The sequence below is a fragment of the Typopeltis vanoorti genome, chromosome 10 (assembly GCF_054136105.1).
Source record: "Typopeltis vanoorti isolate ZY-2024b chromosome 10, IOZ_Tvanoo_1.0, whole genome shotgun sequence".
In the NCBI taxonomy this organism is placed as follows: Eukaryota; Metazoa; Arthropoda; class Arachnida; order Uropygi; family Thelyphonidae; genus Typopeltis; species Typopeltis vanoorti.
The window spans coordinates 78,998,689-79,023,534 of record NC_143558.1 but is presented as its reverse complement, the minus strand read 5'-3'; the positions used below and the strand labels follow the sequence as shown (position 1 = coordinate 79,023,534).

The following is a 24,846-nucleotide window of genomic DNA, read 5'->3' as shown; positions in this document are numbered from 1 at the left end:
TATCTTCAAGGCTGGTACAGCCATGTTTAAACTCTGCAGCCCATTTCTTAATTGTCGAAACGAAGGTGAAGAGTGTCCATAAACTTTTATGAACTTTGAATGAATTTCTTTTGGTGTTAAACCTTCTTTTACAAAGAATTTTATCCATTTCAAGGGATACAGATAACACTTTTGCTTCAGACAGCTGCATAAAACAAACTACTTGATAGAATGATTTGCAATTTCACATGGATGCTTATGACAGATGCACCAACTTAGAAAACAAAAATCGTGTTGATAGTGTTGCCATCTACGGTCTAGGCCGAGAACTTTTCAGGCCACCCTTGTATGTGAGTAGAACAATTTGCTCTGTTGAAGTAGTTAGTGCATCTACTATGAATGAGTTTAAATGAAGGTATGATAGCTAGTGTGAGCGATGTTGATGAGTTCTTGTCTCCTTGAAGGTCTCAGATAATAATAATACAATGCTTCACCAGAAGGTCCTTTTGTAACATTATCTTTTTCCTTACAAGAAGTGTATATATTAGATTACTCAGAGTGTGATACAAACATGCAAAGTAATGAATTCCCCTTCAGATTTTCTTTTGAAGTGAACACTGAAAGAAGTAAATTTCAAAAAGGATAAAAGGGAAATATCAAAATTTATTATTAAAATTATTTAGTAAGCAAGGTGCTTGTTTTGTTCAGAATGTATATAACCTATCAGAGTATTTTGTTTTATACAAATAAGCTAAAGCATTGGAGCCCATTATTACGTCGTTGCTTTCTCCTATATTTTACTTTTATTATCCCCTTTATCACTATTCTTCTATTCTACAATTGGACTTAAGAATTATCTATTTGGGGCTGTCTCCTTTTCGGATATTGACAAATTTCTATTTTTGAGCTGTGCCGGCCAATATCCTGTAATAGAAGGGACGCTTATTCAAAAGACATTCCCAGAATTTCATGCATATGCTCATTAACAAAACTCTTTACTACAGCTATGTAAATTTCAGCTAGCAGTCGTGACCTCTAATCTAACTCTATATACCTTCAATTCCCTTCTGCTTAGGTTCAGATTTTATGAGTGGTAGTTTGATCTCATATTCAGGCAAAACTCAGGTATAAAACAGAACATGTTTATTTGGATCTTAAGACACATACAGCTATAATATATCACACATTCAATGGACTCAAGGTCATGCAAAATCAATTCATACTAAGTTAATTCTAAAGTCATACTAAACAATACTAGACAAAGGAAATAAGCACAGTACTATTAAGCAATAATTCTCTTCCATAAGTTACTCATTAATATACTCAGATTTAACGTTAAAGAAATTCCAATCAGATTCTATCTGCTACACTTGTCTCATATATTGAATTCTATCACACTCAAATATAATTGTTCCCAGACAGTTTTGTCTAATGGAAACCAGCTATTACAAATTAGAATAATCACTTAGAGTTCTCTAGTAAACTGTCCAATTTCAACCATTACACAACTACTTTCTTTCCTCTAATGCAACTGAATAACATATAACAAAATTTCTGTACTTTACCAACTCTATGCCAGAAATCAGGTCTGCCAGATCTATCTACCTTTTGTTAAGCACGACTCGGTACTTCCATCGCATCCACATGTAGGGTCTGGTTGCAGTCTGATTAGGCTATACTTCACACCTGGCGTTGTGTCTGTGTTGTCCTTGATTAGCTGCCGGACATACTCATATCTGCTGCCGCTTCTAAGGAGATGTTCGCCGTTCCTTTCCGATGAGATATTTAGCGAAGGCTCGTAACTGCTGATGCCGACATCTCACGCTCAGCTCTGTCTAAAATCTGTCAAACATCTTTAAGAATAGGCTTGTCGTCCAACATCGCTGCACTGCCTCACGTCCATCTTGAACAGAAAGGTTCAAAGTCCCATGAGTAAAAAGCTTGAAAAACGGCATGCATTGTCTTTTATTCCTACTTCTTGCACCCTCTTTTTCCTTGCGTTTTTTCACACGGCACTTCTCAATCTTGCCCCCTGGTTGGTCCCATATTCTCCTTCTGCTCTAGGAGTGCTTTTTTCCCAGAAAGCGAACTAAAGTTACCTTCCGCATATGCCACTGCCTCAGTCCCTATGCTCAACCAGCACAGCTCGCACGCGACCTTTGGACTACTGTTTACAACTTGCTCAGTGATTTACTGTATACAAAATTGTCTTAATGAAATTAATATTTACACATAAATTTTCTACTTAACAATTTTGAATAGACAACATTGAATCATAATAATTTACGTGAAGGGAACATATATTCTTACACACACTTAATAATTTCTTTTATTTTCTGCTGGAGTGCAAGTTTATCCTTCAGCTTTTATATTAAACTTGTCAAATCCTGAATGAATCGTTTCCTTTTCCAAGTTCTTCATTCAGGGTCTAATACCTTGTATACTGAGAAATCCCATCTTCCCTTTCGTGTTCGACTCAATGACCCCATCATGGCTAAGTACCTTGGCTTCCAAGAAACCTGCTACTGAATATGATAAGTTAGTTAATTATATCTACATATTCTTCTATGGCTATAAATTGTATACATGTGCTCTTCTGCATGGGTCACCTATTTTGTGGGGTGAAAAACCTGATTTTCCAGGAGGCAAAACCCAGCCATCCTTGTATGAACTAGCTAACTCAGTCATTTAGCCCTGATAAGTTCTTCACTACTTAGACAGGATTCAAACTCTGGATGGAGGTAAGATCTTTCTAGATAAAAGTCTTGTCTATAACTGATTGAATTAAGGAGGCTTATATGGAAAGAACTTTATATATGATTTGAATTATTTCCAACTACCTTGTTGAGTGATCTGTGTTGAATAACAAGTATGTTTTTGTGCTTTGTAGATGCTGGTTTGGAATCCAGCAAAATATTAACAGCTTAATAAATCATTTATTTTATACTTTTCATGTTGTTCATACTGGGAAGCACAATTGAAAACTAAACTTTGAACAATATCATACTCTGTTGATACATAAACAATTAAAAGAGCTTGCTTGTGCTATAAATATATATATATATATTTTTTTGTCTATTCATTACTGATTCTAATATTATATTATCTACTGCTTAAGATGAAATGGACCTTGCAGTTCTAAAGGCCAGTTCTTCCCACTTGCCACTGACATTTGTATATCAATCACATTCCCATAATGAAAAGGAAAGTAGACCTGAAGACAAGGTAACATTGCATGCATTATTATTTACATTTGTGCTAATAAAATATACTAATGGCTTTGAATATTATTTAAATTTAGTTTGACTTTATTGACTGTTTGACTATTTAATTATTGAACAGTAATAGTTTACTTCTTTTTTTTTTATTTGCCTTTTTCTGGTAGACAAAAGTACACTGAAAAAAAAAAAAGTTGCACTGACATGAAAGTTCATAACACTGAAATCAGCCCTTTATCTCTCAGGTTTCCTTTTAATGGTTAGTTTTTCTTATATTAATAAAACCCAAAGCAACCAGTCTAATCAATCCTTCAGTTACTTCATATGTACTTAGAACAATTAAAATTCTTCATATTTTATTTGTTACTTTATTATTACTTTGAGTAATACATATTGATAATATGCACTAACTCAATACTGAAATTTTAATATTTTAGTATTCATTTAGTGCATATTATCAATTTTCTGAAATTTTTTTGGCAATACATCATACATAACATAGTGTGTCAATAAATGCTTTAAACCTAGCAGTACCTGGAATGAATTTCACAGCATTGGCAACTGAGAGCTCTAATTGCAGATTTAGTGTGATCCCACACTGTTAATGTTTGGCATTGCACTAAACCCGTGTTTTTCTTTTTTTTCTGTATTTATCTGATTTTTTTCTTTCATTTGTTTTATAATATAACCCACCATAACAGCTGTACATCACATGTGACACTAACTAAGTGAGATTTTAAATAGCTTTCCATCATACCCTAAGACAGATGACATTTAAGAAGAGAATCAAATAATCCTTTTGCATTAACGCTTGAGTTCAGTCACGTTCAAAAACAAATTTATTGACTCATTTACTATCCAGCATATAAGTTCAAATGTACATGATTAAAGTGGATTTGTTACTCAGTGTGGTTGATTCATCAGTGATAAATAGACAATGATATCGAAGAAAAGTGAGGTAAGGTGAGCTGAGATCACTTTTGTGAGAGAAAAGGCAGGACTGTGTTTTGGTGGCATTGAAGGTGACTAGGTTATCCTTGCCCCACTGAAGGAAGGTGTGGAGATCAATGTTTGTCACTGGTTACAGATGACCTTGATGTAAGAGATCTTTTGGAATTACATGGTTTGTCAAAGGAGTAGGATGAGTGCTATCCTTGGCAAAGCTATGGATAGGATTTGTAGTGATTGAGAGTAGATCATTTATGTATAAGAGAAAAAGGATAAGTGAGAGAATGGATCCCTGAGGTACTTCTGCAACTTTTGCATTGGTGGCAAAGCTCAAAGAGAGAGTGCCATCCACCATGACATGCAGCAAAGGACCAGAGAAGAAGCTGGCTATCCAGTTAGAGGATGGCAGGTAGACTGAAAGAAGTAAGTTTGTAAAGCAGGCCTTGATGCCAAACACAGTCAAAAGCCTTGGAAATGTCGAGGACAACAGCATACATTTCTTCAACCCTTTCCATGGCACGTGTCCAGTGGTGAGTGATGTAGGCTAAGATATCAGCCATGGATCTGGATTGGCAGAATCCATACAGGTGGTCACTGATGAAATGGCAAGCTTCTAGATAGTGAAGAAGTTGACCATTGATAACTTGCTCCATTATTTTGGAGAGGATTGAGGTGATGGCAGTTGAGCAGCAGTTGGATGATAGGTATTTGCCTACCTTATTTTTGGAATGAGTTGGATATATGTTAGTTTCCATGAGATAGGTGCCAGCTGAGTATAGAAGATTAAAGAGATGATAGAAAACAGGAATTAGCTCTAGAGCACAACATTTGAGTACAATAGGAGAGATACCATTGGGATCAGATGACTTTGTAGTGTTCAATTGTCTGATATTCTTCTCATGCCTTCCAAAAGGCCACAGTAGGCATATGGTGCTCGGTTGCTGGTATGGAAAGCTGTGATTTGAAGTTGGATTTGCTGATAGTTTTTTTTTTAATTTTTTTTTTTTTTTTTACATTTATTGCCTGCTTCCACATAGGCTGAGAATGAAGCTTGGGTTCTGGATGCAAGCCATCTGTGGTAAGCTGAGTTTTTTCTTCAAATGCTTATATACATCTTTTGAACCAGGACTTGGAAAGTGGATTTTGAATGAAATGAGTGATGACTACTTCAGTGGCATGAATGACTTCATGCCAGTGAGACACTGAGGTGTCTAGGTCAGAAGAACAGAAGCAATATTCATACCATGGGAAAGAAGAATAGTAGTTCCAGAGATCCCACTGTAGTGCCAGAGGACACAAGGTTGAGTGTAGTCAGAGGAGGGACGTTCTGTGAGACTGGAAACTTTAACTAGATTGTGATCTGAGTTGCCGAGAGGAGAGGTAACATATACAATGTGTCTGAAAGGACTAGTTAAAGATCAAGGGTATCGGAAAAGTGAGAGGGGGCGGGATTATCTGCAGTTCGGGTAGGTAGCTGTGTGATTTGCATTAGATCTTTGCTTATAGTAAAAACTTTCACATCATGTCTGGCTTGATCTGTAGTGTTGGAGAAGGGGAGCCAGTGGGAGATGTGGACATTCAGGTTACCTAGGGTGATGATGACTTCACTTTTTGAGTGACTGCATTGTATATGGTCAAGTTTCATGGAGAGGAATATGAAGAGGTCTTTGTAATTTTTAGAGTTTGGAGACTGGTAAATGCAGGATGAATGTTGCTAAGTGGGGAAAGTTAAACTTCACACAGAATAGGTCAAAAGCAGGGGGATTCTAAATTTGGAATTCTCTGGCATGCAATATTAGAATGTATAAAGGCACAGTTGCCACCATTATGGCAAAATGAATCAAAAAGAGCATAAATTGGACATTGAAGATGAATTGTGGTTGATAATTTGGATTTCTGTTAAGAGAAGGAAGTCTGGTTTGGATGTTTGTAAATGTTGGTGAATGTCATTTACGTTGGAATTTATGCTGCCGATGTTTGTGAAGCGGATGTGGAAATGATTTTTTTTTTTTTGGTAGGAATGATGGTAAGTTTGGAATAATGTGTTTGATTTTAATTGTTGGATGAACTGGTTGTTGAGGGAGATTTATTATGTTTGCAGTGTTGTTGCTGTCATTGTTTGTCTGTTTTATTTTGGGATTATTATTAGATGAAAGGAAAGAGTGGGGAGGGGGTAGACTCGTGAACACAACACCCATACAGAGACCAAACAGTCTCCCTGCCATTCGTGGCCTCTACAGTACCTCCCTCATAGAGGCATGACCTGGCAGAGTATGTGGCAGCAGGATTATGCACCATTTGACCGGGAAGCTTCCTGACTTTACCAACTGGTGTGGGTTCTTATACTGGTGGCTGGCATACATTACCACTGTTTTATCTACTGTACCCTCTAAATGGAGGATAATCTAGGTCTCTTAGTATGTTAGTCATGCCTTTGAAGGGTATCACTCACACTGCATGGAGAAGTGGGGAGGACTGGAGGCCAGAACCCCTGCTTTAGACGCCAAATATAGCATTTGCTACTTCAGGCCCTCAATACAGGGTGGTGGTGTTTCACTGGGCAAACTACATCTAGTGGTCTAATTGGCATTTCCTCCAACTAGGAAGATATCCTTTTGCATTGGGAATACTCACTACTAACATCAGCATTCCTTTTGTAGAAAGAGGCCACCCCACAGGAAGGGATTGACTTAACAGTTAGCAGATGCATATTACACATCCCTGCCCCATTAGTGGCTCACAATGAAATGCTGGAATGAAATTGTGAAAATCATCTACCCCACAGATACCATACTGCACAGATGTAACTGAAACAACCAGTTATCTTAGCACGAAATACAGTATACAGAATGTTCGCTGTATTTAGTGCTGAAGGGAACTGTATTATTACTGAAAAATAGAGTAATTAGGATATTTTAATTAGGAACAACTTGAATGAAAATGGGCTTGTATAGTGGAAAACATCCTTTTCTCACAGACACTGTACTGCACAAGCCATACAAAATTTTATAGTAGCACTATAAAATTTTTTAAAACAGTGCAAGATGCTAATAACTTATTTCAAAATAATACATACGGGAGAATTTATTCATTCATATGGACTTCACCACTAGGTGCATAAACCAACCAATTTGAATAATGCAATTTTCAAAAGTATATATATATATAAAATAACAAGTTCTGAAAATGTTCCCTTCCTCCCTCCCAATGTGAAACATTTGTATAGTAGTTCCTACCTGAAGTGCAACTCATGCAAAATACAGCCTGGTGTGAATGTGCTAATATATAATCATAAAAGTAATTTAAAATTCTTAAAATGGATTTAAATTTTTATATAGCAAATATCATAACAGTAGATATGAAAAATGCAAATTTCATTAAATAACCAAACTTATTTGAATACTAGGTATTAAAAAAATAAGAAGAATGAATATTATGAATTTCCAAATATATCATATCTGTTTGTCACATATTACTGTTAATATAGCTGCCAGTATACATCCCAAAAAAGAAAAGACACAGTTCAGTGGCAAAATAATCTTAGTTGCATTGGCCATAATTCCAATCAACGGGAGGCCATCCTTTGTAAGTTATTTAAAGTACCATGCTGGTGAAAGTAGTGAAGAATGGAATTTATTGAATGGAGAGTGGTGAGAGAATGGAATGCATTGTGAAAATTAGGAGTTAGTTTAATGTTAAATATGTGTGTGTTGCTCACATCTGGCCTCCCACATGAGTATGTTTTGATTCCATGGAGGTTGCTAATAATTAAAGCCAGATCTCCTTTGGGATTATTGAGATTCTTCTCATTCTGATATCCAAAACTACTCCTATCATCAGTTGATTCCTCTGTTAGGAATCATTTGCTGGATTTCAGAAATTCAAAATTGCTAATTAAAAATACTTAAAAGCATAGTCAGCATTATAGATCACCTTTATATTCACAGTAGCTAATGTTTCTTCTAGTAAATTATGTAAAATTTTGTACTTAAAAAATTTTAATCAAGTTTAGCTTAGTAGCCTAAGCTTCATTCTTCAGGAGATGCCAATCAAAATGTTTTAATTATTTTAGCTTTATAGATTAAATTAATTAAAAGAAATCATCCTGAGCAATTGTTGTATTGATCTTACACTCTTTTTGCTGATATATACCTTCTAGAATGCATTCTACAAGTAAGGAAGTATAAATTTAAACTTGATGAGAAAGTGTAAATCTCTGAATGTGTCTATCTGTAGCCCAGTATGAGATAAAAGAAATCATTGTCAAAACTATATCAATTCAAACCACATAAAATGAAAAGGGATAGAAAATTTTAGTGTGCACCTAGCACAGTCAGTAGTTCTGATGCATTTATATGAATAAAAGCCCAGTGACAAGAGCATTATTTTAAAACTATGCATGTATGAAAGGAATAATCTTGAAACCTATATAATTAAAACTGTTAATGTTTTAATTATATCATCATCATCATCATCATCATCAAATTCCTGCCATGTACCCTCAAGGGGTGTACAGGATATGATAGTACTACATGAAAAAAATTACATTATTATTATTAATTTCCTATCTACAATTTTCCTCCAAATCAGTCTGTTACTTGTCAACACTCCAATATTATCAGATCTTATATTTCTATCGTCTAAAGCACTTTGTACCGTATCAATCCACCTATATCTTGGTCTTCCTCTCGGTCGTTTTCCTGCCAACCTGGCAGAGAACACTTGTTTTGCTAATCTTTCCTCGCCCATTCTGTTTAAGTGACCATACCACCTGAGATTAGCTCTGCTAACGCATTCCTGGATGCTGACAATGTCAAGTTCTTTCCTAATATCCTCGTTTTTAATATGATACTGCCATTGATGCCATCTGTTCACGCCTATAATCTTTCTCAGGACTCTCATATCTGCAGTCTCTAGTCTTTGGTCAAGTGTTTTACTTCTGAACCAGCTCTCAGATACATAAGTTAAAACTGGTTTGAACACTGTCTTGTATACAGCTAATTTAGTGTTCCGACTAATTTCTCTCTTATTCCATATGAATTTATTCAATTGACTTCCCACCATACCAGCTTTGCTGATTCTGTTGTCTATTTCTATATTTAATTTACCATCTTCAGTAAAAATCGTGCCTAAATAGCTGAAATGTTTTATTTGTTCCACAGGTTCTCCATTCACAACAAAGTTGACATTTTCTATGATTCTGCCTATTTTCATTGTCTTTGTCTTTTTATTGCTGACCTTCATACCATATCTATTACAAGAGCTATTCAATTTAGTCAGAGAATCTTGCAGACTTCTAGCGGATTTATTTAGAAGTATAACATCATCCGCATAAAGCAAAGAGCTGACATTAACATCTCCAATTTTGATATCATGTTTAATACCACTTTCCTTCATAATGTGATCCATATAGATAATGAATAACAGAGGGGATAATGTACATCCTTGTCTCACACCAGATTTAACATTAAACCATCTTCCTGTACTTCCTTCAATTCGAACTGCTGATTTACAACTCAAATAAAGACTAAGTATTGCTTGATATAATGTCCCACTGACACCATATAACTGCAGCGTATTGAATAGCTTCTCTCTTGGCACCTTGTCATATGCCTTTTCCAGATCGACAAAACTTAAATACAGATCTTTGTTATATTCCCATGCTTTCTCGACTATTTGTCGTAAAGTGAAGATCTGATCCTGACAGCCTCTATTTGGCCTGAATCCAGCTTGTTCTTCACCAAGCTTTTCTTCCACAATTCTTCTCAACCGTTTCTCAAGTATACTTGCATAGATCTTGCCAGGAACACTAAGTAGGGAAATACCTCTGTAATTCTCACATGCAGTTTTATTTCCCTTTTTATATATGGGTACTATGAGAGCTCTACTCCAATCATCGGGAATTCGTCCCTCTGTCCAGGCTTTTAGAACTATGCAGTGCAGCCACTGTAAGACTCTTATACCACCATACTTCAGCATTTCTGGTCGAATATCATCTACTCCTGCTGCCTTTCCACATTTCAAGCCTTTGATGGCTTTTTCTACTTCAAGTATGGATATGTATTCCTGACTGCATGCCTGGTCAGTGTTTTTTACCACTGTGCTGTTATCACTGCTTGTTTCATTTAGCAGTTTTTCAAAGTAATTTAATTATATTAAAACATTAATTCTCGTGGAAAGGCTTAGACGTTGGTTATACATTCTTACTAAATAGCTTAAGGAAATTACAACGTACAATAGAATATAAATTAAAATAAATTTTAATGCACTTCCAATATTTCGGCAATGTCACGTTGCCATTATCACAGGAACTAAAATACAAGACACGTGCACGCAAGCACAACACAACACACAGTAAATGAGGAATGAAGCAGGAAGCTATTCTTTCTCCTAAAAGTCCTGATGGTGCCCCCTAGTGGGCAATGTTGGTATTCTTGGCTGATTGGGCTGAAAGTCTTCTGATGTAGGTTTCCCAAATTTGGGGCTGTCTCATGCAACCAAATTTGTTTAGGTTTGGATTGTTTCTTAGGGCTGAGGCTGATTCCATAATGGAATCAGCCCAATCGGCCAAGAATACCAACATTGCCTGCTAGGGGGCACCATCAGGACTTTTAGGAGAAAGAATAGCTTCCTGCTTCGTTCCTCATTTACTGTGTGTTGTGCTTGCATGCACGTCTTGTATTTAAGTTCCTGTGATAATGGCAACTTGACGTTGCCGAAATATTGGAAGTGTATTAAAATTTATTTTAATGTATATTCTATTGTACATTGTAATTTTCTTAAGCTATTTAGTAAGAATTAAAACATTAAGTTTTAATAAAACTAGAATTCTTTTATTGTATATTTTAGTTCTATTTTCTTTTTGCTTTTTCATTTGAAAGTAAGTTAGCCAAACTCATATGAGGATAGGGCTTCATTCAGCATACAGACAAATTGGCCAGAGAACATGCGCAGACAAAAATGCTATTAGTGGCTGATAGATGGCATGGGGTGTTAGGTGGTGTTGACAGTGGGGGGGGGGGTTGTCCGGTGCTTTCCTGTGATGAGTCCTCTGACTTCTTAGAGGTGTCAAATAATATTTCAGCCTACATATTAGGATCATGTTCAGTAATACATAATGTGCCAACTAGACATATTAAGTTGGTACATATTTTTACATATATGTACTCCTGAGTAGAAATCTAACATGAGGGTTGAAGTGTATAGTTATTTCACTATATCTTAATAGAACCTGATGCTTTAATTACCATTATCATAGAATGTACCAGATAAAAATTGTATAGAAAGAATTCGTGATAACAAGATAAGTAAAAGTAAACTGGATACCATGGGGAAAGAGAGGCCAGGAAAGATGTTGAAAATGGTCTTGAAAACAACAGCACTAACAAGCAGCTAGGTTTAAATAGTTAAACAAGATTTATGAAGAAAAAAAAAAATATATATATATATATTAACACTTGAATTATTTTCAAGGCAAATTTTTAGGAGATCAAAAATAATTTACTCACTCTTCCATAAGAGTGAGTGAATAAAATATCTTCATCCAGTGCAGTGATATGAAAAATAAAATAATAATAAAAAAAAGATTAAAAATATTTCCATAGAAAATAACTTTCTATGGAAAGAAACTGCTAGAACTGATCTCGTGTTACATTTTTGAAACAGATATAACTTATCCTCCTACATATGACCAAAGCCAAACACACTTTTATATCTCTTATGACCAAGCAAAATAAACAGAAGTAAATAACAAAAAAATTTAATAAATAAACAAACAAAAAATATATATATCAAAAGATATAAGAAATACAGTCACATTTCCAATATAGGAAATACCCCAATACAAGTAAAACTATTTAATTATTCCCAAAGGATGCATCACTAGTGTTAGTTGTTAATTTTCAGCTCTAACATTAAGGAATTAAATTCCAAAGTAGAGCAATCTGTGATAAAATGACAGAAATTGTGAGTATGTTCATCCTTGAAAAACTGTAAGGTAGTTGGAATATTATCATCACTGGCCTTCTACCATGAGACATAAATTCATCTAGGATGGCAATGGTGTAAACAATTATTGAGGCTTACAAGAGTGTAAGCCTCAATTTTTGTATGCCTAATTAAAAATAGAAATGTGCAATTTTATAACTTGCATGCTTCTTACTTATGCAGTGCTATTTTACAATGAACGTGAGCTACAGATAGTTCATGTTGTCTAATAACTGTTATTTTTCAGGAAATAGCATATACTAAATTAATTATTTAGTTATTATAATTAAAATATTAATTATAATAACTTTAATTAATACTTTCCTATATTTTTGCAATGTTATATAGCCATCAACGTTGGGCCTACAGTGTCAAATAGCACCCTTTAGTGAACTAGATTGGGTGGTTCTGGCTGTTGGGCTGAAGATGTGAGGATGAGTACTTTCCAAATTTGGTCTCAAGAACCCAAATTTGTTGAGGTTTGGGAAGTTTTTTCAGGGCTGAGGGAGATTTGAGGAATAGCTTCTCATTTTTATATTTGCTGCGGTGTAATGATTGGCTTTTTTCCAGCATATCCTCTGCTGGGTGTCCGAAGCTAGTGTCTACAATCTAAAGATTCTGTCTTCATAATCAGCATTCCACGATCCTGATATCATTTTCAACACTCTCCTTTGCACTCTCCACTGTATCAGAATCACAATGGAAACTAAGTGTTCAGATCTTTGCATGGTAGTCCAAATGAGGTCTTATCAAGGCCTTGCAAAGAAGCCAAATGGCATCCTTATCTATACATGTCATTATTACAGAATTGCAGTTATCATTTGAGTTGTGTTTGCAATCTTTGTTACACGATCCCTGAACTTCAACTTCCTAACTAGTAACACTTCAAGATCCCTAGACTGATCAGTTTCTTCTAGCATAATCCCACCAATATAATACGACAGTGGATATCTAATTACACCAAAGTGCATGACTTTATATTTACTGCCATCCATTTTCCCATGCCCACAATTCCAGCCTATTCAAATCATTCTGCAAGTACTGCATATCAGCCACATTCCTGATTACCATACCTATCTTTGCATCATCAGCAAATAGCTGTATGTTGCCTGTTATGTAGGGTTTTTGTAATCCGATATTGTTGGGAATGGGGGTGTGGTGTGACTGCTGGTGAATATATCTATCTGTATGTATAGGTTTTCTGTAAATGGAGAATACCAGGGATCCATCAGGCTGATGTGTAATCAGTGTGTCTAGGAATGGGGAGACTGTTGTTTTCCTTTTTTAAGGTAAACTGGATCCTGTTGTGTTGATTATTTAGATATGTTAAGAAAATGTGGAGCGTATCCTTGCTCATGTGGCCAAATGGGGAACACACCTTCTACTTAGCATAGCCAGACAGTGGGTTTATGTGGAACAGAGTTTGTTTTTTATTCAAAAATCTCCATGAAGAAGTTGGTCAGGGGTAGAGAAAATGGAAAACCCATGGCTATCTGTTTGTAGAATTTTCCTTGCCAAACAAAATAGCCTGACCTCATGGTGAACTGAAAGAGGGCTGAGATATTAGGAGTAAATATGGCTTGGATGAGGTCCAAGGTATTTTTAAGTGGGACATTAGTGAATAAAGAGGACACATCAAAACTGACCATTACGTCAGTGTGTTGGAGTGTGAGGTCTGTCGTTATCTACCTGTCATCTTAGATCATCTATACCACGTGGCTCGCAATGGCTTCTGTTGAAATCTCAACTGGGTGACCAGATCACTCTTCATTGTGCAGTGTTGAACTTCCCTGTAAAAATTTCTGAACCCAGTTGTAAACTATTACACATGACAAACAGTTCTTGTCATAAACAGATTATATCTCTTTATGAATGCCTTTTGCACAGAGTCCTTTTACCAGTAGGAAACATACATCAAGGAAAACGAATTTCTGATACTCTTTGATCATTGTACTTTTTCAAGAGCACAGTTGCCATTTTAAACTTCTGAAAACATGTGCAATTGCACTTACATGTACTATCATCCAGATCAGTTTTTGACTGTGCTACTGCTACTTGTTGTGAAACATATTGAAAACCATTCAGTGACAATTCATTTGTTCTGTTTTTGTTTGTAACTTACTTATTTTCCTTTGTATTTCTGAATAGCTGAAACTACATATATGATATGAATGCACAGTCTAATCACATATCATGCAGGTTTAGAAATCACCCAGTAATATCAGGTGTTAATTCTCTCATAAAAGCAGAACAATTCCTGGCTGGTGTGTGAGGTTTGGTTGGAATTGGTAATACAACCAAAACTACTAATGTTCCCATTATTTCATATCTGTAAATGTGTGGGTTTGTCTGTTTTGCAGATTTTGTTGAGAATACATATTTTTTTATTTATGGGAGCCCTCCTTAGATGAGGCTCTTTGACTCTTTAGCAATGTCAAATAATATTACAATTATGCTCAGTAGTACATAATATGCAAACTATGGTACATGATTATATACTAATGCATATTTTTATATGTGTACTCCTAAGTAGGAATCTAACATGAGGGTTGAAGTGTATAATGAAATAACTATAAATTATCCTAACAAAACATTTTAATTACCATTTTCAGAATATTCTGGTGCATATCCCTCAAGGATGCACCAGATGTTGTAATACAGTTATTACAATATCATACAAACATTGCAATATTACAAATAAAAAGCAATCTGCAAGCATATGGTGTTCACTTGTCTCAGTACTTTTATCCTATACATGAAATATTCTGATGGAATTGATCTGGAGGGAGTGGGGTTTGAGAAGTGAGAAGATCACTATTTAAGACATTGGTTATTGAAAACCTTAAAGCTTGGAATGTCAAAAATAAAGAGGAATAGACTATACTGTCATCAGCAAAACTATGGATAAAGTTTGAGGTTAGTTGAGAGAGGATCATAGGTCATTCATTTGTGTGTGTATGCGTGTAAACACCTGGCTAGCTTTTTAGCCTCATTTCTCACATGAAAAGCAATAATATTTTGTGTGAGTTCATCACAAATGTTTCACCTGTATCCTCATAAGTAATGTATTTAAGAAGCAAAGCCCATGTTCTCATAGGATATCTTCATATGCTAATTGTGAATAAAAATAATTATTTACAGTGCATTAAAAAAAGCTTTCTAATTTCTTTAATTGACAATACTCATAATTAAAATATTTTGATTAGCATCTCTTCAATAAATCAGGCTTAAGTTATCAAGTTAAAATTTATAATTTATAAAATTAACAATGTATAAGTACTATAAGGAATCCATGGTCTAAATTGCATATTAAGTCTTTATCTAAAAGAAGAATGGTTTTTCCATTATTCTTTTCATTGACAGATTTACTCATTTATTGACTATTTTACAATTTTCTTTATTTGTGAGTTCCTTCTGTAACACCACATCTCAAAAACAGCCATCCTTTTCTTATCTAACTTTTTTAAGTTCCAAGTCTCACATTCATTAGCTGCTGTTAGAAACACAGCTGTATCCAAAATCCTCAACTTTGTTCCCATGGAGATAGATCCATCCTTCCAGATTTTAGACAAGTCTCTGACTGTTGTTTTAGCCATTCCTAATCATCTTCTGAACAGCAAAGATGTGATATTACAGAAAGCTGTTGAGGATATCATATACTGAAAGGTGTACAAATGAATGGGTGTTAGAAAAGATCAGTAGAACTTTAAGGTTCCTTAAAGATATTGACAGAAGAAAGTTAAAATATTTTGGACACATTGAAAGGATGGAAGGAGGACTTCTCAGAACAGTAATAGAAAGTAAAGTTCCTGAAAAAAGAGGAAGAGGTAGACTGTCAGAAACACAAGATGGATGGATGGATGGTGTGTGTGTGTGGAGTGACTTGATGCTCAGATAGTTGAAGCCTCTAGAAAAGCATACAACAGGGCTACATGGCGAGGCCGGGTGTGGCACATCACCTAGCATCGGTGTGGCCATATGGCATCTGTGGATGCCCAGTGAAATGAATGCGAATTCCTAATTCTGATATTGTTATGCCTTCAATTTTCTTAATGTTTTTGTCTTATTGGTTTCATTTATTTTCTTAATGTTTTTGTCTTATTGGTTTCATTTATTTTCTAATTTCTGCATTAGTACTGATCTGATCAATCCTATGTAGATTCTTATTTTTGTTTATTTTCTTATGTTCTTGTGCCTCTGCAGTTTATTCAGTTTCTGTGATGCCCTTTGATTAGAAAGACCTGGATTCAAATCCTGTGTAGGATGCAAAGAACCTTTATCATGGCTTATCGAGTGTCATATGGAGGCAGAAGAGTTTTTTTTCTTTTGAATGCAGGTTTTTCATCTTAAAAAACAAGTGAACTGACCAAAAGAACACAGACTATACAGGCATAGGAGATGATGGGAATAATGAATAACTACCCTATTCTGTCTGATCTGATTCTGAAAGCATTCATGTTACTCTGGCTTAGTAATAGATAGATATATAGACTTATTATGTTCTTATTCTTCCAAATGAGATTGCTGAGACATCCACATATTCTATTAACTTTTATTGCTAGTTCTTTTACTTTATTTTGTGTGATGCCTTAGTTATTCAGTTCTATTCCTAAATATTTCATTTTACCAACTTTCAGTTATTTTTCCTTTGATTTCTAATTTATATCTAGGTTGTCTAGCAACTGTCATGTTTTTTTTTTTTTCCCTGTTGATATCTTCATATTTTCTTTTCTACCACATACTGGATGTATTTAGTAATCTTCTGCAAATCATTTTCATTTTCTGCTAGTAAGATTATATCATCAGCATAACCAGTTATTCTTAATTTTTAATTTGTATTTCACATTTTCCATTCTGTTTACTTTTATTTCATTAATGCTCCATTAAATAAGTTGAGATTTAATGAGTCAGCATGTCTAATAATTCCTTTGATTATTTTAATTCTTTAGTCTCTCCTTGTTCTGTATTTATTATAGAACTGTTATCTGTATATGTATATTCTTAAATAGGAATGACTTTTGTTTCGGTATTTTTGTCTATCATAATCATATTAAAAATGTCTTAAGTCAATAAAACATTTTTAAAAGAGATTTATGTTCTAATGATTTCTCTGTTTGCTTTAATATAAATATTGAAACCATATATTATTTATTGATTTTTTTCTAAACTCTTGCTGCTCATCAGACAATTCAAAGTTATTTAATATATTTCCAATTTGTTTTGTGCATAATTTTGATGTTGTGCAAAGGAAATTTATTCTTCTGTAGTTCTCTTGATTTGGTCTCTGCATCTTTCTTTTGAAAATTGCACGTTAGGCTCTTTTATCAGTCATGTAGTATTTTTCTTTCTTTAAATAATCTATTTCAAAATAACAGAAAAAGGTATTGGGAAAAAAAAAAACGTTTCAATATCTTCTGTTATTTCAGAAATTACATTATGCTCTTCATTAATGTCATCTTTGTTTATGTTATCTTTATTCTTTCTGTGTATAGATTTTGAAAATTTTCCATTTAGCTAATCCAGTATTTTTTTTTAGTTTGATGCTGTTACTTATTTCTTCTTTCTTTCTTTTAAGTTTGTTATTCTCCAGATTCTTCTTTGAGTAAGTACCATAAAAAATCATGTGCTCATTCTTTGGAGTAGTTACTTCAGTATTATTGATTAATTTTCTTTACCTCACTGTTTGCCTTTTCATATACTTTTATATTCTTCATACATTTAATTTATCTTTTAAAAGTCTGTGAAATGTTCCTTCCCTAAACTTTTTGCCTCTTCTTTGAATCATGGTGTCTTTCTTTGATTAGTTTTTATGCTGATTGTTTTTTTCTCATAAATACTCTTTATGTTGCTTTATGTACGTCTTAAGGCTGTTAATTTTACTTCTATTTTGTCTGTCTTTTATTGTCAGTTGTTAGGAGTTGAGAGTCAGTTAGTTTGTCTGTTAATGATTCAAGGAGAGGTACAATAAATTGGGTCTCCTGCGATGAGTCTTTGGACTCCATGAAGGTGCCCATACAATAATAATAATATCTACTGATATTACATTAGAACTTAATAATTTTTCATGATTTCTCTATTAGTTATAACGTAACCATTTATAGATTTTACACATCTTGTATTCTACCAAGTTATTTTTATAATTAAAGAATGTATTGGTTATTCATAATTCATTATTCATACAAAATTGTAGCAGATTTATTCCATTACCATTAATTATTTCTTCATTAAACCTTTGGCATATGCCTGGAACAGCTGCACTGTCAATTCTTATATTTAAGTCTCCAATAATTATTACATATTACATAAACATAATACATATTTTTTATGTATTTTGTTTATTATATTTAGAGATTCATAAAATTCTTCTGTTTCTATAAATTAAAGATGCTAAGAAATTATATTCTTGCTTAATCCTTTATCCAGGTGTAAGCAAACAAAGTTGGTGTGTGAAGTATCTTCATGACTGGGCTACTCGTATATAGAGGCTGACTTCACATCAGTTGATTTAGTATTCATCTTCTATTTCTAGTTTTTGGTTTCCCTTCCTTTGGATTATATACACTAATATATTTAATGTTTTCTCTTTCCTTATTTTTGAATGTAATATTTTACTTGATATATAATTACATTCTTGTACTGGTTCTAATATTATTAATATGTAATCTAATATTAAGTAATTGTTTCTAGTCATTTTCTGTGTATAACTTTTGCAAGTACCCATGATGATGTAAGCCTGATTACTTAATGAAACTTGTAGGATTATGTTTGTTGATTTTTTAAACTCCTTATTTATCTATAAACATGTAGTCGCAATACTGCTTGGAAAGAAGTCAACGGACACTATACTGTGAAGAACATACAGCCATTGCACCCACCTTAATAAGATATAGAACCTCATTTCACTGTGTTGACTGCAGCAATCCTATTGGGCATCCACAGGCATGATAGTGAACAATGGGAAATATGGACCATTCTTCCTGTAGGCATGTAATAAGGTCCTGCACTATCATACCGCCACCTACAAATTTCATAGTTGGGGTTATGCACTCCGGTAAGAGACATTCACTGGGCATCTGCCATATCCACCTGCTCAAAAGAGGATGTAGCATGATTCATTGCTTAATAACATAGCTTTCCAAGCTTTCACATCCCAATGTCTTTGCACCACTGAAGACTATTCAGCATGTTCGTTTCGGTAATGTGGTGCTTGCATATTGTGGTCCTACAATGGAAACCATATTGTGAGCCTCGTTCTGAATGTTTTTGTGCAGACTGGTGTTCCATTCGATGCCTGTAACTCCGCATCCAACTTGTCAGCTGACAAATTCATGGTTTTTACATATCCTTCGTAGCGCTCTGTGGTTACGTTCGGTGAGTATGTGTCGTCCTCTAGGGTAGCACTTGCAGTAGAGTCCCTGCCACTTTCATTTCTGTATGGTATCACTAATTGTTGATGTGGTATGGTTTATTTTGTCAACAATTTGCATGAACAAATAGACCTGGAACCTGACTTTTTATCACAATGCCTCTTTCAAAGTCCATCAGTTCCCTTCTCACAGCCGTTTCACCTGGACATAATTGCACTGACTTGGGGGAAACATATTCCTCCAGTTTATACTGGCTACCAACACATGACTCATTACATGGCATGATGCACCTTGTCTGTGGGGGAGGATGAGGATGTCCATTGACATCCTTCCATTGAGAAATTATATATGCCAGCATATATAATTTCTCAATAATAAAATGAAGCTGTAATTATTATAATTTAGAAAGTATGTGGTCTTTCGCAATGATTAAAGAAACATCCTTGTTGGAGATCTAAACAGCATAGTAAGAAATGCTTACCAGCCATATAAAAATGTTTGGGGATAATTTGGAGAAAATTGCAAAGTTAATCGTAAGTACCTGCTGGATTTCTTTTCAGAACATTGACTAACCATTTAATGCCATGTTCCCACATAAAGATGTGCATAAATTCATATTGAGAGATTGCACAAGAAACTAGAAAAGTTCTCATTGACTTTTATTGTTCATAGCAATATCTTGACATTGGTTCAGGACACATATAAGTGTGTATAGAGGATTTGAAATCAGAAGTGACCACCATTCAGTGTTGAGCAAGTTCAAACCAAATTTCATATTAAGAATAAAAGTAAGAAAATTTTAAAACAGGTTAAAGTTCAGCAGCTTTCAAAAATGAACTGTAGACCCAAATATGCAAACGTTATCGAAGAAAAAAATGAGAGTTTGTAAACGAAAACTGGAGATTCAGTGGTAGACCCTGAAGGAAATGTCGATTCAGCCAAAGAGACATGTAGTGAGGTTGTCTGCAAGGATAGAAAACTCCATTGTGGACTCAGAAAGTTAAAGAGAAGAAGAAAGCATATTGAAAATTCATGTCAAATAAGTCAGCATTTGCACTGACTTATTTGAATAAAGAGAATAAAGAGAAAAAAATGTAAGAAAGCTAGTTATGGTGTAAAACTAACTAAAGAAAAGTCAAAGAACTTTCACATAAGTGGCAGAATATTTTGAAGGCTATTGAAAAGACCTCCAAAATATTCCGAATAGGAATATGAAAGGAATTGAAGATGATAAAAATGACATGAAAACTCAAGATAAAGATATTCCAGATGTCTGGAGTAATTACAGGGACTATTATCATGCGCCATTTCAACTTTACGGCGGTAATCCCATAAATAATTTAAAAAATAAATTTCGACTTGAAGCAGCATGGCAGAAGAATACGTTGTTATGCGGCATTTGTTTGGGAGAGGTGCCGTCGCTTGGGTACCGCATGCTTTGTTTACATCTGCTCTCTCACTTTTGTGTTTTTGAATTTTTACCCTTCAATATGGCTCCCAAACGTAAGGTAGACTCTTCCGATGGCAGTGTGTCAAAGAAAAGGAAAGCCATTATATTAGAAGTGAAATTAGACATTATTAAAAGGGAAAAAAAAGGGAGAAACGCCAAGAAACATAGACCGCGCATTGAACTTAAGTCATACCACAGTTCAGGACTATTATCAAGGATAAAGTTTGCATCCTTGAACACATGAAAGGATTGCCGCCCATGAAATCGACTGTGATTACGAAAAAACGTAGTAGGCTCATGATTGAGATGGAAAGGCTTCTTTTTCTTTGGCTGGAAGACCAGCATCAATGCCATATCCCAATTAGCCTCATGTTAATTCAAGAAAAGGCGAAAAGATTGTTTGAGGCATTGAAAAGTGAAAGGCGGGAAACAAGTTTATGCGGTTTAAGGCTCGGGACAATTTACATAACCTTAAGGTGCAAGGTGAAGCAGCTAGTGAGTTTCCTGAGGGATTGGCTGAGATAATAAGGGAGGGAGGGGGGGGGGGAGCTACAGTGCTCAACAAGTGTTTAATGTGGATGAGACAGGCCTATTTTGGAAACATATGCCTAATTGTACCTATATTGCCAACGAGGAGATAGCAGCACCAGTCCATAAAACTGGTAAGGAGAGACTGACTCTGCTTCTTGGGGCTAATGCTGCTGGTGACTTAAACCTGGAATTATGATAATTCCAATTTGCATCGAAAATCGCCTTATGTCGGTCCATAGAAACGGAACTCTGACATGACTCGAGGACCCCCCCCCGTACTTTGAAAGATTGCTGAATGATGAAACAAATAGTGATAGCATAGTGGTAGAAAACATTCAAGAAGAATGCAATGAGAAGTATACATATATACTTGAGGTACAAAAAGACATAAAAAAGCTAAAATGTGGAAAGGCTTAAATTGATGGTATTCAACCAAAGATACTTAGATATGTAGGTTTAAAAGTTTTAAAGTGGCTACACTGCATGATTCAGTAGACCTAATCAGAGTATTAAATTCCAGATGATTTTAGTAACCAGATATAAAATTGAATATGTGAACTACAGAGGAATTTCTCTAGTCAGTATTCCTCGTAAGATTTATTCATGTATATTGAGAAAAGGCTAAGAAAAATTTGGAACCAAATTGAAGTTGTTAGGATCAGACTTTAAGCCAGGTAGTATAGAAATTGTGGAAACATAACCAGGATCTGTATTTAAGTTTTATAGATCTGTAAAAGACATGGCAAGGTGCCAAGAGAAAAGCTGTTCAGAATGCTACAGTTTTATAGTGTAAACAAGGCATTATATTGAGCAATATGTAGTCTAAATTTGAGTTTTAAGTCATCAGTTAAAATTGAAGGAGGTACAAGAAGATGGTCTGATGTTAAATTAGGTATGGAACAATGATATACATTATCTCCACTGTTATTTCTCATCTATATGGGTCACATTATGAAGGAAAGTGACATTAAACCTGATATCAAATTGGAGATGTTAATTTCATCTCTTTACTTTGTGCATATGGTGTGATACTCCTAAATGAATCCAGTGCAAGTCTGCAGGATTATCTAACTAAATTGAATATCTGCTGTAATAAATTTGTTATGAAAATCAGCAATAAAAAAGACAATAACATTGGAAATAGGCAGAAGTATTGAAAAATCATCTGCATCCTGAATAGAGAACCTATCCTTCCATCTATTCATTGTACATCATCAGGTTCCATATAGTCACTCTGTTCTTCAGTGATGTGCCACAGCAGTCAATGCCAGGTGGTTGTTGTATTCTTTTCTGGAGACCAACGGTCTGTGGATCAGTCACTCCAGACACACCATCCACCCATCTCATTGAGGATCTACCCTTTCCTCTTTTTCCAAGAACTTTCCAGAAGAAACAAAAAAAGTGCCTAAATACAGGGATTGGGCAAACAGATATTTAGGAACAGAATTTATGTTGGCTACATTAAAAAAATAAATAACTTGTGGTGGCAGCACTGAATGTTCTTGTTTTGTTTTGTTTACACTCTGTAGTTCTCATGCGATTGTGCTGAGTAATAATTAGTGTTAAAAAAATCAGAAAATGGAAGACTTATCTGACTTTGAAAGTGGACAAATCATTGCTGTGCATTTAACTGGAGCATCAGTGACAAATGCTACTTTATTAGGTGTATCAAGATTGACAGTTTCTAAGGTTATGTCAGCATACACAGAGATCATGGCAAGACATCATCATCGATGAGAAACAGTGGGAAAAAATCAAAAATGACAAACAAATCATCAGACATTGAAACAGATTGTTTTGAAAAATCACAAAACTGCTGCTGCACAGGTTATAGCAAAACTGAATATTCATCTTGTATAACCTGGTTCCACAAAAACTGTCTAACATGAGCTTCATAAATCCAAAATTACACAATAGAGCTACAATTGCTAAACCTCTGATTACTGAAGGGAATGCTCAGATGTGTAAATGATGGTGTCATAGGCATCAAACCTGGGCAGTAGAAATCTGGAAATGTGTCATATAGTCCGGTGAGTTGAACTTCACACTGTTTCCTACATCCTGATGAGTTTACATTTGGAGAACAGCCAGGGAAGCCTGCAATAAAGAATGTGTGGTTCCAATTGTAAAGCATGGAGACAGTTCTGTAAGGATCTGGGCAGCAATATCATGGTATTCTGTTGTTCCCATTATTATTCTTCATGGCAGAATTAACTGCAAGTGATTATTTGGACATTTGGATAATCAAGGGCATCCCATGATCCAGATGTTATTTCCAAACAACAAAATGCAGTATTCCAAGACACAGTGCCCCATTCACACATCTTCATGCACTTCAAACCATCACTATACAGTTTTATATATTGGTTTTATATAAATATTTATATTTATATAAAAAATATAATATATAAATTAGTTTTATATATAAAACTAATATATAAATATATTAGTTTTATATAAACCAATATATATATTTTATATATATATTGGTTTTGAAAAACATGAAGGTGAGCCAACATCTTCCCTGGACAGCGCAATCACCAGATTTGAACATTATTGAATCACTCTGGTCAGGTTTGGAAGCTAGAATAAGAAACAGATTCCCACCTCCAACTTATTTAAAACAATGTGAAGATATTATTTCTGGAAAATTTTCCATGTTACTCCTCTAAATAAATATTAATTTTTATGAATATTATTTTTATTATAATTAATATTATTATAAATTAATAAATATTAATTATAAATATTATTTTTTATTTTAATAAATATAAACAGAAGCAGGCAAAATAGCTGTTAATGTAATAATAATTAATTTTTATGGTTATTTTGCCTATTTTTCTTTGGGAGCCCCTTTTATGATGTCATTGGCTTTGTACTCAAGGCATTACTGATGTTTTAAAGATATAGATACATGAAGAATAAAAGGAAGGAATAATTTTAGACATACCTTTGTAGGATGTTCCTGGTTGTTTTCTTATTAAGAGGCATCTGGCGTATAGCAATAAACATTTATGTTACTACTGAAGTATGACTAAAAGGAGGGGGAGGGGGGTTGGAAAAGTGGAGAGAGATGTGGGAGAATTACAGGTAAGACAAAGGTATGTGAATTTAAAATTTGAAGATGTTTTTCAAGAAGAATTGTACAAAGTTTCACCAGAAACTAATTTATTTCATGTAGGGTTCTCCCCCCTTTCACCCATCCCTTAGGATGGATTGAGCCCCTCCTGATGAGAGATTAAGTATGTATTTTATAACTGTAGATCTGTGTGTGTGTGTGTGTGTGTGTGTGTGTGTGTGTTCATGGGGGCTGGTTCGCCTGTTCTGAGAGATGAAAAACCTGAGTTTTCAGGTGAAAAAATCCCTC

General features: G+C 34.6%; 1 protein-coding gene across 4 annotated transcripts in view; it reads left to right on the top strand.

Moving 5' to 3' along the window:
* The window catches only part of Ehbp1 (Eps15 homology domain containing protein-binding protein 1), a 462,410-nt gene that overhangs the window by 217,435 nt on the left and 220,129 nt on the right, over window positions 1–24,846 (top strand). For all 4 annotated transcript variants that reach the window (XM_090398822.1, XM_090398820.1, XM_090398821.1 and 1 more), the window contains one exon: window positions 3,098–3,204. In XM_090398822.1, coding sequence (XP_090254948.1) covers window positions 3,098–3,204 — 107 coding nt within the window. The remainder of the gene's footprint in view (window positions 1–3,097; window positions 3,205–24,846) is intronic.